The sequence below is a fragment of the Esox lucius genome, chromosome 3 (genome assembly GCF_011004845.1).
Source record: "Esox lucius isolate fEsoLuc1 chromosome 3, fEsoLuc1.pri, whole genome shotgun sequence".
NCBI lineage: Eukaryota > Metazoa > Chordata > Actinopteri > Esociformes > Esocidae > Esox > Esox lucius.
Window position 1 is genome coordinate 5,890,373 of NC_047571.1, and position 12,529 is coordinate 5,902,901.

At 47.4% G+C, this 12,529-nt stretch overlaps 1 protein-coding gene across 4 annotated transcripts in view; it reads left to right on the forward strand.

Annotated features, from left to right (window-relative positions):
• Window positions 1-6,145, forward strand: part of wu:fb63a08 (MAM and LDL-receptor class A domain-containing protein 1) — a 50,110-nt gene extending 43,965 nt beyond the window's left edge. For 3 of the 4 annotated variants that reach the window (XM_034290933.1, XM_034290930.1, XM_034290931.1), the window contains exons 53-54: window positions 4,961-5,129; window positions 5,754-6,145. In XM_034290933.1, the coding sequence (XP_034146824.1) occupies window positions 4,961-5,127 (167 nt within the window). In that variant the 3' untranslated portion in view covers window positions 5,128-5,129; window positions 5,754-6,145. The remainder of the gene's footprint in view (window positions 1-4,960; window positions 5,130-5,753) is intronic. The other variant, XM_034290928.1, reaches the window with a different exon arrangement.
• The last annotated feature ends 6,384 nt before the right edge of the window (window positions 6,146-12,529 follow it).

The window sequence follows — 12,529 nt, forward strand, 5'->3', positions numbered from 1 at the left end:
AAGACTGGATGTTAAAAGTAGATGACGAAAATATTAACTGTAAAGTTTGTAAAACTGCTATCAATCAATCAGATATGGGAGACGGAGCACTTAGCAGCCACACAAACAGTAAGAAGCATGCTATCCGCATGAAGACGACAGGAGCATCACCTTAATCATGATCATAATTCTGCATTACACTGATCAGCCATAACATTATGACCACATCCTAATATTATGTAGGTCCCCCTTTTGCCGCCAAAACAGCCCTGACCTGTCGAGGCATGGACTACACTAGACCTCCGAAGGTGTGCTGTGGTATCTGGCACCAAGACGTTAGCAGCAGGTCCTTTAAGTTGCGAGGTGGGGCCTCCATGGATCGGATTTGTTTGTCCAGCACATCCCACAGAGGCTCAATTAGATTGAGATTTTGGGAATTTAGAGGCCAAGTCAACACCTTGAACTTGTTGAACCATTTTGCTTTGTGGCAGGGCACATTATCCTGCTGAAAGAGGCCAGTGCCATCAGGGGATACCGTTGCCATGAAAGGGTGCACATGGTCTGCAACAATGCTTAGGTTGGTGGTACGTGTCAAAGTAACATCCACAGGAATGGCAGGACCCAAGGTTTCCCAGCAGAACATTGCCCAAAGCATCACACTGCCTCTGCCAGCTTGCCTTTTTCCCATAGTGTATCCTGGTGCCATGTGTTCTCCAGGTAAGCGATGCAGATGCACCCAGCCATCCATGGGATGTAAAAGAAAATATGATTCATCAGACCAGGCCACCTTCTTCCATTGCTCTGTGGTCCAGTTCTGATGCTCATGTGCCAACTGTAGACACACTGGCCCTCATTTATCAAAAGTGCGTACACCAAATTTCCAGCGTATACCTGGCGTACACCCAAAACCACGGTGACTTTGAGATTTATCAATATGGACGTTGGCGTACGGCACTCTCAAATCCTACGCCAGCTCAGGACGTGGTGTACGCAAGTTTTGAGTTAGTGCGGAAATGCGCAGAAAAAAAAATCCTAACGCACTGACAAACTAAAAGATATGATATATTATGACCCACTAAAAAAAACAACAACATAATAATTACAAACTTCAGTGTTTATTTTTGTGCAACATGGACTTCAATGTTTAATTTGTGTGACTTTACCAAAGCATTTGATTTATATGTATTCCTTCAGATGCGAGCCTGTGCGCTTTACATGACGTTTCAGTGTTAGGCCCGGCAGTTGCGCACGGACTGGGTTCAGTAATAAAAGGCTTTTAATGACCAAAATATAATTCAGACTGACAAAATAATAAAAATGACATTCTTCTTCTTTTAAATAATAATAGAAATAATAATAATAACGACATTGACAGACGGATCGGTGCAGCTTCTGCCGTAATGCAGTCGATGTATCGGTCTGTCGTGGTAAAGAAAGAGCTGAGCCACAAGGCGAAGCTCTCGATTTACCAGTCAATCTACGTTCCTACTCTCACCTATGGTCATGAGCTTTGGGTCATGACCGAAAGGACAAGATCCCGGATACAGGCGGCCGAAATGAGCTTTCTCCGCAGGGTGGCCGGGCGATCCCTTAGAGATAGGGTGAGAAGCTCGGTCACGCGGGAGGAGCTCAGAGTAGAGCTGCTGCTCCTCCACATCGAGAGGGGTCAGCTGAGGTGGCTTGGGCATCTGTTTCGGATGCCTCCGGAAGGTGGTGCCTTCCTGGGAAGGTGTTCCGGTCCCGTCCCACCGGGAGGAGACCCCGGGGAAGACCTAGGACACGCTAGAGGGACTATGTCTCCCGGCTGGCCTGGGAACGCCTCGGTGTCCCCCCGGAAGAGTTAGAGGAAGTGTCTGGGGAGAGGGAAGTCTGGGCATCCCTGCTTGGACTGCTGCCCCCGCGACCCGGCCCCGGATAAGCGGAAGAAGATGGATGGATGGATGGATGGAACGACATTCTTCTTCTAAATAACAATAAACGTCATTTATAATAAATATAATAAAATAATAAGACGAATATTACAAATTGTAATGCAATTATTAATGTGAATGAATGGCACTCCACATCACATCATCATCTTTTATTCCGCTTTTTTAAACTGCTTTCTACCTCCCTGGTGATCGTCTCAATCTCCACGTCAGAGAAGTTTCTCTTTTTTGCCGTCTTCCGTGTGTCCATGGCGTAAAATGAGGGCGTGGGGGATGCGGAGACTTGAATATATAGGGGCGTGTTATTCTAATGACGATCGTTTTCAGTCGCGGCATTTATCAAGAGAAGGTATTGCGTACACCTGGATTTTAAAGGTACGCACAGTTTCATAAATCAGGCGGTGAGAGGAGTGTAAGCAAAATCGTACGCCAACATATACGCCCGTTTCTACGCAAGAATGATAAATGAGGGCCACTGTGATGCACTGTGTGTTCTGACACCTTTCTATCAATACCAGCATTAACTTTTTCAGCAGTTTGAGCTAAAGTAGCTCATCTGTTAGATCGGACCACAAGGCCTAGCTTTCACCCCACAAGGGCAGCAATTTTGGAGATGCTCTGACCCAGTCGTCTAGCCATCACAATTTGGCCTTTGTCAAAGATCCTTACGCTTGTCCATTTTCCTGCATCTAACACATCTACTTTGAGGACAGAATGTTCACTTGCTGCCTTAATACACTCACCTAAAGGATTATTAGGAACACCTGTTCAATTTCTCATTAATGCAATTATCTAATCAACCAATCACATGGCAGTTGCTTCAATGCATTTAGGGGTGTGGTCCTGGTCAAGACAATCTCCTAAACTCCAAACTGTATGTCAGAATGGGAAAGAAAGGTGATTTAAGCAATTTTGAGCGTTGTATGGTTGTTGGTGCCAGACGGGCCGGTCTGAGTAATTCACAATCTGCTCAGTTACTGGGATTTTCACGCACAACCATTTCTAGGGTTTACAAAGAATGGTGTGAAAAGGGAAAAACATCCAGTATGCAGCAGTCCTGTGGGCGAAAATGCCTTGTTGATGCTAGAGGTCAGAAGAGAATGGGCCGACTGATACAAGCTCATAGAAGAGCAACTTTGACTGAAATAACCACTCGTTACAACCGAGGTATGCAGCAAAGTATTTGTGAAGCCACAACACGCACAACCTTGTGGCGGATGGGCTACAACAGCAGAAGACCCCACCGGGTACCACTCATCTCCTCTACAAATAGGAAAAAGAGGCTACAATTTGCACAAGCTCACCAAAATTGGACAGTTGAAGACTGGAAGAATGTTGCCTGGTCTGATGAGTCTCGATTTCTGTTGAGACATTCAGATGGTAGAGTCAGAATTTGGCGTAAACAGAATGAGAACATGGATCCATCATGCCTTGTTACCACTGTGCAGGCTGGTGGTGGTGGTGTAATGGTGTGGGGGTTGTTTTCTTTGCACACTTTAGGCCCCTTAGTGCCAATTGGGCATCGTTTAAATGCCACGGCCTACCTGAGCATTGTTTCTGACCATGTCCATCCTTTTATGACCACCATGGCTACTTCCAGCAGGATAATGCACCATGTCACAAAGCTCAAATCATTTCAAATTGGTTTCTTGAACATGACAATGAGTTCACTGTACTGAAATGGCCCCCACAGTCACCAGATCTCAACCCAATAGAGCATCTTTGGGATGTGGTGGAACGGTAGCTTCGTGCCCTGGATGTGCATCCCACAAATCTCCATCAACTGCAAGATGCAATCCTGTCAATATGGGCCAACATTTCTAGAGAATGCTTTCAGCACCTTGTTGAATCAATGCCACGTAGAATTAAGGCTGTTCTGAAGGCGAAAGGGGGTCAAACACAGTATTAGTATGGTGTTCCTAATAATCCTTTAGGTGAGTGTATATCCCACGCACTGACAAGTGCCATGATAACGAGATTATCATTGTTATTCACTTCACCTGTTAGTGGTCATAATGTTATGGCTGATCGGTGTATGTTTATGTTTTGAAAACTTAGTTTTGTACTGAAAACATCTGTGAACTAGTAAAAAAGCTAGCAAATTGATGGGCACAAAGGCTGCTTGTTTTTCCATTCATTATAGATCATGGAAATTCTTAGTCTGTGAAAGTCAGGGAAAAGTCAGGGAATTTGACAACTGACTTAACAAATTGTCTTGTAATAGTATGATACCTCAAGGCCCTCTAGAGGACCTAAGAATATGTCATCAATTCTGAGCCAAAAAGGGAACCTTATCTTGTTTTCTCATGCTTGAGCCTAGTTACTGTAGCTGACCAGCTTTTGCAGTGAGTTTAGGTAAGGATGGTGATGGCCCAACTGTCAGCCCTGGCTTTGATCTCTATCGAAAAAGAACTTCTTTCGAATTTAAAATTAAGAGAGAAGCTATATAAACATGCCATTCCACATTTCGTAAAGAAGGGCAGGAGAATGGACATTGTATAGATATTCGTAATGGTGAGTGGACGTTTAGTTTTTATTTACAGCTCTATTTGCTATCACGTTCATATAATTTTGAAGATACAATTTCAACTTTATATCATTGGTTATGTAGTATAAACAAAGGTAATGACGTTGCAATTGGAAATACTGGGACATTTCATGTTGTGGTGCATTTTTTTATTGTTGCATGTTGGAGAGAGAACATTGAATACAGCACGACTTTCTTCTCTATGACAGCACTTATTGCCTGTGGTCTTGAAACAATGTTAGTGGTTGTATGGTTCAATTTATTCTGCCACTATTTCAGTGAATGTTTTGGCAAATTGTTATTCGACACAACAGTATGTTCTTCTAACGTGGTTCCTGCTATCGATATTTGCAACCGTTGTGTAAGTGTGCTGCATTTGAGCCACAGCCGAGGCGTGACAGAGGAGACTCTTGGTGACAATTGGTGTATCCAAACTTTTAACTGGTACTGTATGATTTATGATATACTGCCACAGAGCAATGACTGACAGAATTAACTGAAAATCCATGTATTGATATTCATACAGAGATCATCCTACCCCACACCTACAAGAGGAGGGTAGGCGGACTGTGTGGCAACTTCGATGGCAAGAAAAACAATGATATGGTTAAATCCGACGGTAAACAGGCTGAGAGTGTCAAGGAGTTTGGAGAGAGCTGGAGAGTAATGGAGGAGCGCCGGAACATAACATAAAGGTATGAAGCCAAAGAGTATTAGCTAGTGCTTCCAAGTTAATGTCTGCTATTATATTTTTATAGGGTTCCAAGGGCCTCTTTTTAGCATGATTTTTTATGTTAGAGACCTAAGACAATGTTGTGTTTTTTAAGCAATTTTTCTGCAATTGTATGTATGCCACATCACTCTGGACATGGTTAAGTGCCTTGCTTAAGGACACAATAAGAGCAATATTGTACTTTGTTGGCTAGAGGATTATAATTTTATTGTCAGATTGTCCATTGAGTTTTATTTTTTTAGTTCAGGATTAGGTTTAATCTGATCCGCGAATCTGTCCCTATATGAAATTACTGATGTGCGAAGATAGTTGAATGAAGAAAATGCCAAACATGATGGTATTTGCATGAGTGCCATGGTAGTCTTCATATTTCCATAGATGTGTGTATGTTCTATTTCCATTGGATTTTACTTATTTCCCTCATCTGTTATATTAATGGGTCTCCCTATCAAGCAGTACTGTCTGTTCTCTGACATCCTGGGCATTGTCAGCTCTAAAAAAATAAATTTGCAAGGCAAACAAATAATGCGGGGATGCATTTTTGGTTTTACCAAATAACTTACTGCTTGTTCTTTTTTGCTTTCAGGCTATCATGTTTGCATCTAGCCTATGGCCAGCGACTGTACCGCCATGCCTGAAGACCATTGATTGTGTAACTAAATAGGGAAGAAGGTTAATCAAATATGAGACTATTTGTTTAAGTCTTGTTGTTACTACAGCACACCTGTGTGCGTTATTATAACTCACTTTTTATTTTATGTAAAACTTTAGTCATTTAGCTGCCACTTTTATCCAGTCTTCAGAAGCAAATTTTACTTAGTGTTTACATCACACATACTTGTGCATTTCAACTAGTGTACTATTTATTTGAATGGCCCGCATACAGTCAATTGATGTCCACTAATTAAATCTGTTAAGTACAATGTTACTGTATAAAAAAAACAATGCAAGCAAATTATGCAATTGTTTCAGCTTGTTTGTTCCCATTAAATGTGTGTTTTATTTCTTTAATTATCTACACATTATATAAATGTCAGGCTATATGAATAGTTAATTGTCATTCAAACTGCACTGATTGTGATGTGTTAAAATCAATTGGTCACCACTGATTTTAATAAGAGGTCAAATGAAATTTCCTTTGAGGTCATGGTTCAACCAGAAAAACTCTGGCAACTGGTTATAGTGTATTAGGCCTATTTAAATCACTGTCTTTATACAGGTAGCCAATTCTGATATGTATTCCATGAATTCGCTTTTGGAAAATAATTTTAGACCTGAAAAAGACCACACATTTCTGAGAAAGAAAAAAACAAAACGGAACTAAACTGTTTATGATTCAGCAAACATTAACCAATAATTACATTTTTGTTACTCAGCCATTATACTTCACTTCAGCCTTTATATAATTTGTCACCAGATTTGTCGGTCAGACAGTAGGATGAAGGGGTTTACAGTACTCCGTGTCCTTCTGATGCTGTTGTTGCTATAATGTACACATGGGGTCTGCACAGCAGCTAGGAAAAAGTGTAAAAGGATAGACAGTCTATTTACTTTATTAATTGGGTTGTGTTCAACATAATTTTGATAATATTTTATATTTTTAATATGATATGATCTGATAGGAATGGGTATAAATGATGGTTATGGATAGTGGCGGAACTGGCGGAGGGTCGGGAGCCGGTAGAGGGCGCAGGGGCGGCCAGGACAGGAAGAGGGCGCCGGGACAGCCAGACCTCGGCGGACGGCGGCGACCAGACCCCAGCAAGCTCAGTCGGTAGAGCCCACTCCTCCTCAGGCTCAGGGGGTAGAGGCCACTCAGGCTCAGGCTGACAGGCGGTAGAGGCCACTCAGGCGGTAGAGGCCACTCAGGCTCAGGAGACGCTGGCTGCCGCTTCTGGCAGGTAGGAGGCGCGAGCTGCCGCTTCTGGCAGGTAGGAGGCGCGGGCTGCCGCTTCAGGCAGGTAGGAGGCGCGGGCTGCCGCTTCTGGCAGGTAGGAGGCGCGGGTTGCCGCTTCTGGCAGGTAGGAGGCGCGGGCTGCCGCTTCTGGCAGGTAGGAGGCGCGGGTTGCAACTCCCAAGCAGCAAGAGGTGCCGGCTGCAACTCCCAAGCAGCAAGAGGTGCTGGCACCGGACATAGCCCCCCACTAAAACATTTCTGGGGAGGCCTCGGTTCTGGGGAGGACCGCAGACCAGGCGCTGGGCACTTCGTCCTAGAGTGCGGTGCTGCCCGTTTCGGCTGGGCCCTCCCAGATGAAGGGAAGATGTCCCTCCCCAAACGGAACGGGTCCCGTCCAGCAGCTCCTTGGTCCCGGTAATGGCCCATAGTTTGCACGCCTCCACTAGCATTCGCTCGATGCGCTCCTCTGTAAAGGGTGCTTCCCGCTCCAGTTGTTGGTAGCGCACCGAGCCGAGTAAACATTCGACGAGGCGGCGGTTCCATATATTGTCTTCCTCTTTAGTAGCCTGCTGGTTCAGGTTTTGGTGGATCATTCTGTAATGATGGTGCAGTGTTGCGGGAGTAAGGAACCAGGTGCAGGCAGAGGTAGTCAGTGTAGTTCTTTAATTAAAACAACAGTAACACCGAGCACAAAACAACAAAAGAAAAGGCTGACTTCTGCAGCAAAACGAATGCAAGCAACAACATACGGTACTTACATTAAAGGGCAACACACAAGACATTCAACACGACAACAACAATGATCCACACTGTGGGGAGCAGAGGGGAAACATTTAAACACATACTGATGAGCAAACAGGGACCTGGGGCCTGCTACACAAAAGTAGAATGAAAAGGCGCAGCTTGACTTAGCGTGATCCGCTCATCGCGGCTTAATCGGTTGCATGTTTGCCGAGCCAGGATGAGAAGGTGAAGCTATGTCAAGCCAGGTGTAGATAGTCGGGATAAGTGCACATCCACGGCGTTCTTAAATAGACCACGGTATCGATCACAGATTTACTGATGCAAAGATGAAGAAGACGCGTGCGGCATATTTTTCACCCGAGGAGCAGCAACTAATAATGGAAAGTTATGAGGAGGTAAAGCATATAATGTGCAGAAAAGGAAATACAGCGGCTGTTATTAAACTGAGAGAAAAAGCCTGGCAGACAATAGCGGACCGACTAAAAATATTTAAAAAAATATCTACTTTCTAGAAAAGTTGTACACTGTTTTAATTGCTTTTAATATGCTTGTTTTATGTGTCGGTTTCAGTGCTGTATCTCGTTGTGTGCTAAATGTGCTGGTTGTACTGTAGGTGTCTTTGAGTGGGGAGACCCCTCCAAGAACTGCCACCTTAACGTGGTGGAGGGGTTTGAGTACCCGAGTGACCCTAGGAGCTATGTTGTCTGGGGCTATATGCCCCTGGTAGGGTCTCCCAAGGCAAACAGGTCTTAGGCGACGGGTCAGACTAAGAGCGGTTCAAAACCCCCTTAATGATGATTAAAATTATGAGTACCGTGACGTCGCCCGGTATGGCGCAGCCGGGGCCCCACCCTGGAGCCAGGCCCGGGGTTGGGGCTCGTATGCGAGCGCCTGGTGGCCGGGCCTTCCCCCATGGGGCCCGGCCGGGCTCAGCCCGAACGGGCGACGTGGGGCCGCCCTCCCGTGGGCTCACCACCCACAGGAGGGACCATAAGGGGCCGGTGCGAAGAGGATCGGGCGGCAGTCGAAGGCAGGGGCCTAGGCAACCCGATTTCTGGACACGGAAACTAGCTCTAGGGACGTGGAATGTCACCTCGGCGGGGAAGGAGCCTGAGTTAGTGCGTGAGGTTGAGAGGTTCCGATTAGAGGTAGTCGGGATCACCTCTACGCACGGCTTGGGCTCTGGAACCACACTCCTTGAGAGAGGATGGACTCTTCACCACTCTGGAGTTGCCCATGGTGAGAGGCGGCGGGCTGGTGTGGGTTTGCTTATAGCTCCCCAGCTCTGCCGCCATGTGTTGGAGTTTACCCCGGTGAACGAGAGGGTCGTTTCCCTGCGCCTACGGGTCGGGGATAGGTCTCTCACTGTTGTTTGTGCCTACGGGCCGAACGGCAGTGCAGAGTACCCGACCTTCTTGGAGTCTCTGGGAGGGGTGCTGGAAAGTGCTCCGACTGGGGACTCTATTGTTCTACTGGGGGACTTCAACGCTCACGTGGGCAACGACAGTGACACCTGGAGGGGCGTGATTGGGAGGAACGGCCCCCCTGATCTGAATCCGAGTGGTGTTCAGTTATTGGACTTCTGTGCTAGTCACAGTTTGTCCATAACGAACACCATGTTCAAGCATAAGGGTGTCCATCAGTGCACGTGGCACCAGGACACCCTAGGCCGCAGGTCGATGATCGACTTTGTTGTCGTCTCATCTGACCTGCGGTCGTATGTCTTGGACACTCGGGTGAAGAGAGGGGCGGAGCTGTCAACTGATCACCACCTGGTGGTGAGTTGGATCCGATGGCGGGGGAGGAAGCTGGACAGACTCGGCAGGCCCAAGCGTACTGTAAGGGTCTGCTGGGAACGTCTGGCCGAGTCTCCTGTCAGAGAGATCTTTAACTCCCACCTCCGGCAGAGCTTCGACTGGATCCCGAGGGAGGCTGGAGATATTGAGTCCGAGTGGACCATGTTCTCCACCGCCATTGTCGAAGCGGCCGCTCGGAGCTGTGGCCGTAAGGTCTCCGGTGCCTGTCGAGGCGGCAATCCCCGAACCCGGTGGTGGACACCGGAAGTAAGGGATGCCGTCAAGCTGAAGAAGGAGTCCTATCAAGCCTGGTTGGCTTGTGGGACTCCTGACGCAGCTGACGGGTACCGACAGGCCAAGCGGGCTGCAGCCCGGGTGGTTGTGGAGGCAAAAACTCGGGCCTGGGAGGAGTTCGGTGAGGCCATGGAGAAGGACTATCGGCTGGCCTCGAAGAGATTCTGGCAAACCATCCGGCGCCTCAGGAGAGGGAAACAGTGCCCTACCAACGCTGTTTACAGTAGAGGTGGGCAGCTGTTGACCTCAACTGAGGATGTCGTTGGGCGGTGGAAGGAGTACTTCGAGGATCTCCTCAATCCCGCTGTCACTTCTTCCATTGAGGAAGCAGAGGATGAGGGCTCAGAGGTGGACTCGTCCATCACCCGGGCTGAAGTCACTGAGGTGGTCAAGAAACTCCTCGGTGGCAAGGCACCGGGGGTGGATGAGATCCGCCCTGAGTACCTCAAGTCTCTGGATGTTGTGGGGCTGTCTTGGCTGACACGCCTGTGCAACATCGCGTGGCGGTCGGGGACAGTGCCTCTGGGATGGCAGACTGGGGTGGTGGTCCCTCTTTTTAAGAAGGGGGACCGGAGGTTGTGTTCCAACTATAGGGGGATCACACTTCTCAGCCTCCCCGGGAAAGTCTATGCCAGGGTTCTGGAGAGGAGAATACGGCCGATAGTAGAACCTCGGATTCAGGAGGAACAGTGTGGTTTTCGTCCGGGCCGTGGAACACTGGACCAGCTCTATACCCTCTACAGAGTGTTGGAGGGTTCATGGGAGTTTGCCCAACCAATCCACATGTGTTTTGTGGATTTGGAGAAGGCATTCGACTGTGTCCCTCGCGGCATCTTGTGGAGGGTGCTTGGGGAATATGGGGTCCTGGGTCCTTTGCTAAGGGCTGTCAGGTCCCTGTACAACCAAAGCAGGAGCTTGGTCCGCATTGCCGGCAGTAAGTCAGACTTGTTCCCAGTGCATGTTGGACTCCGGCAGGGCTGCCCTTTGTCACCGGTTCTGTTCGTAATTTTTATGGACAGAATTTCTAGGCGCAGCCAGGGGCCGGAGGGTGTCAGTTTTGGGACCACACAATTTCGTCTCTGCTCTTTGCAGATGATGTTGTCGTGTTGGCCCCTTCTAACCAGGACCTTCAGCATGCGCTGGGACGGTTTGCAGCCGAGTGTGAAGCGGTGGGGATGAAAATCAGTACCTCCAAATCCGAGGCCATGGTCCTCAGTCGGAAAAGGGTGGCTTGCCCACTTCAGGTTGGTGGAGAGTGCCTACCTCAAGTGGAGGAGTTTAAGTATTTAGGGGTCTTGTTCACGAGTGAGGGAAGGATGGAACGGGAGATTGACAGACGGATCGGTGCAGCTTCTGCAGTAATGCAGTCGATGTATCGGTCTGTCGTGGTGAAGAAAGAGCTGAGCCGCAAGGCGAAGCTCTCGATTTACAAGTCAATCTACGTTCCTACTCTCACCTATGGTCATGAGCTTTGGATCATGACCGAAAGGACAAGATCCCGGATAAAGGCGGCCGAAATGAGCTTTCTCCGCAGGGTGGCCGGGCGATCCCTTAGAGATAGGGTGAGAAGCTCTGTCACCCGGGAGGAGCTCAGAGTAGAGCCGCTGCTCCTCCATATCGAGAGGGGTCAGCTGAGGTGGCTTGGGCATCTTTTTCGGATGCCTCCGGAACGCCTTCCTGGGAAGGTGTTCCGGTCCCGTCCCACCGGGAGGAGACCCCGGGGAAGACCTAGGACACGCTGGAGGGACTATGTCTCCCGGCTGGCCTGGGAACGCCTCTGTGTCCCCCCGGAAGAGCTAGAGGAAGTGTCTGGGGAGAGGGAAGTCTGGGCATCCCTGCTTAGACTGCTGCCCCCGCGACCCGGCCCCGGATAAGCGGAAGAAGATGGTATGGTATGGTATGGTATGCTTGTTTTATGTGTCAGTTTCAGTGCTGTATCTCGTTGTGTGCTAAATGTGCTGGTTGTACTGTAGGTGCAACAGGATCCAGACGCAGTACAGTATGACAGCCAGCCTGGCAACATAGTAAGTATGGGCTAATGGAAATCTGAATTATGCACAATTCCTGCTGTGCTAATCAATGGGTCGTTTACAGAATTCACAAACTGTAAGATGTCTGTATACATGACATCTGAACAAGCAAATAGAGCTGGCAGATGCACAGATTGATGTAAGTTTAAGGACTCTCCAGGATCTGGACCTTGGTATAGAAATCAAGAATAGAACACTGAGGAAAATCCAGAAACTTGAAAAATAAGTGACTTCAATCCACACTGTTAGCTCATCTGTAAAACAATGTATTAATCATGTTTTTCTTTCTCTCTCCCAAGCTCCAAACTGGCAAGTGACAGCACTAAAATAAAAAGCTTAAGAAGCATTGTGGTGTTCCCTGTGTGATGAATGTACACTACACTATGCAAAGTTATTAGTTCAGTGAGGTGAGATGAAAATTGAGGTTATGAAACCAATGTAAGCTACTATAATATCGAATAAAACATTAGGCCTAATTAAGGAGTAACACAAACAATCCTTTATTACAGAAGGACAAGACAATGAAATCATTCGTCTGAAATAATTTATTGGTCTCTGACCAGCCTACCATTAATGTCATCTGGGAATATAGCTGCATTGT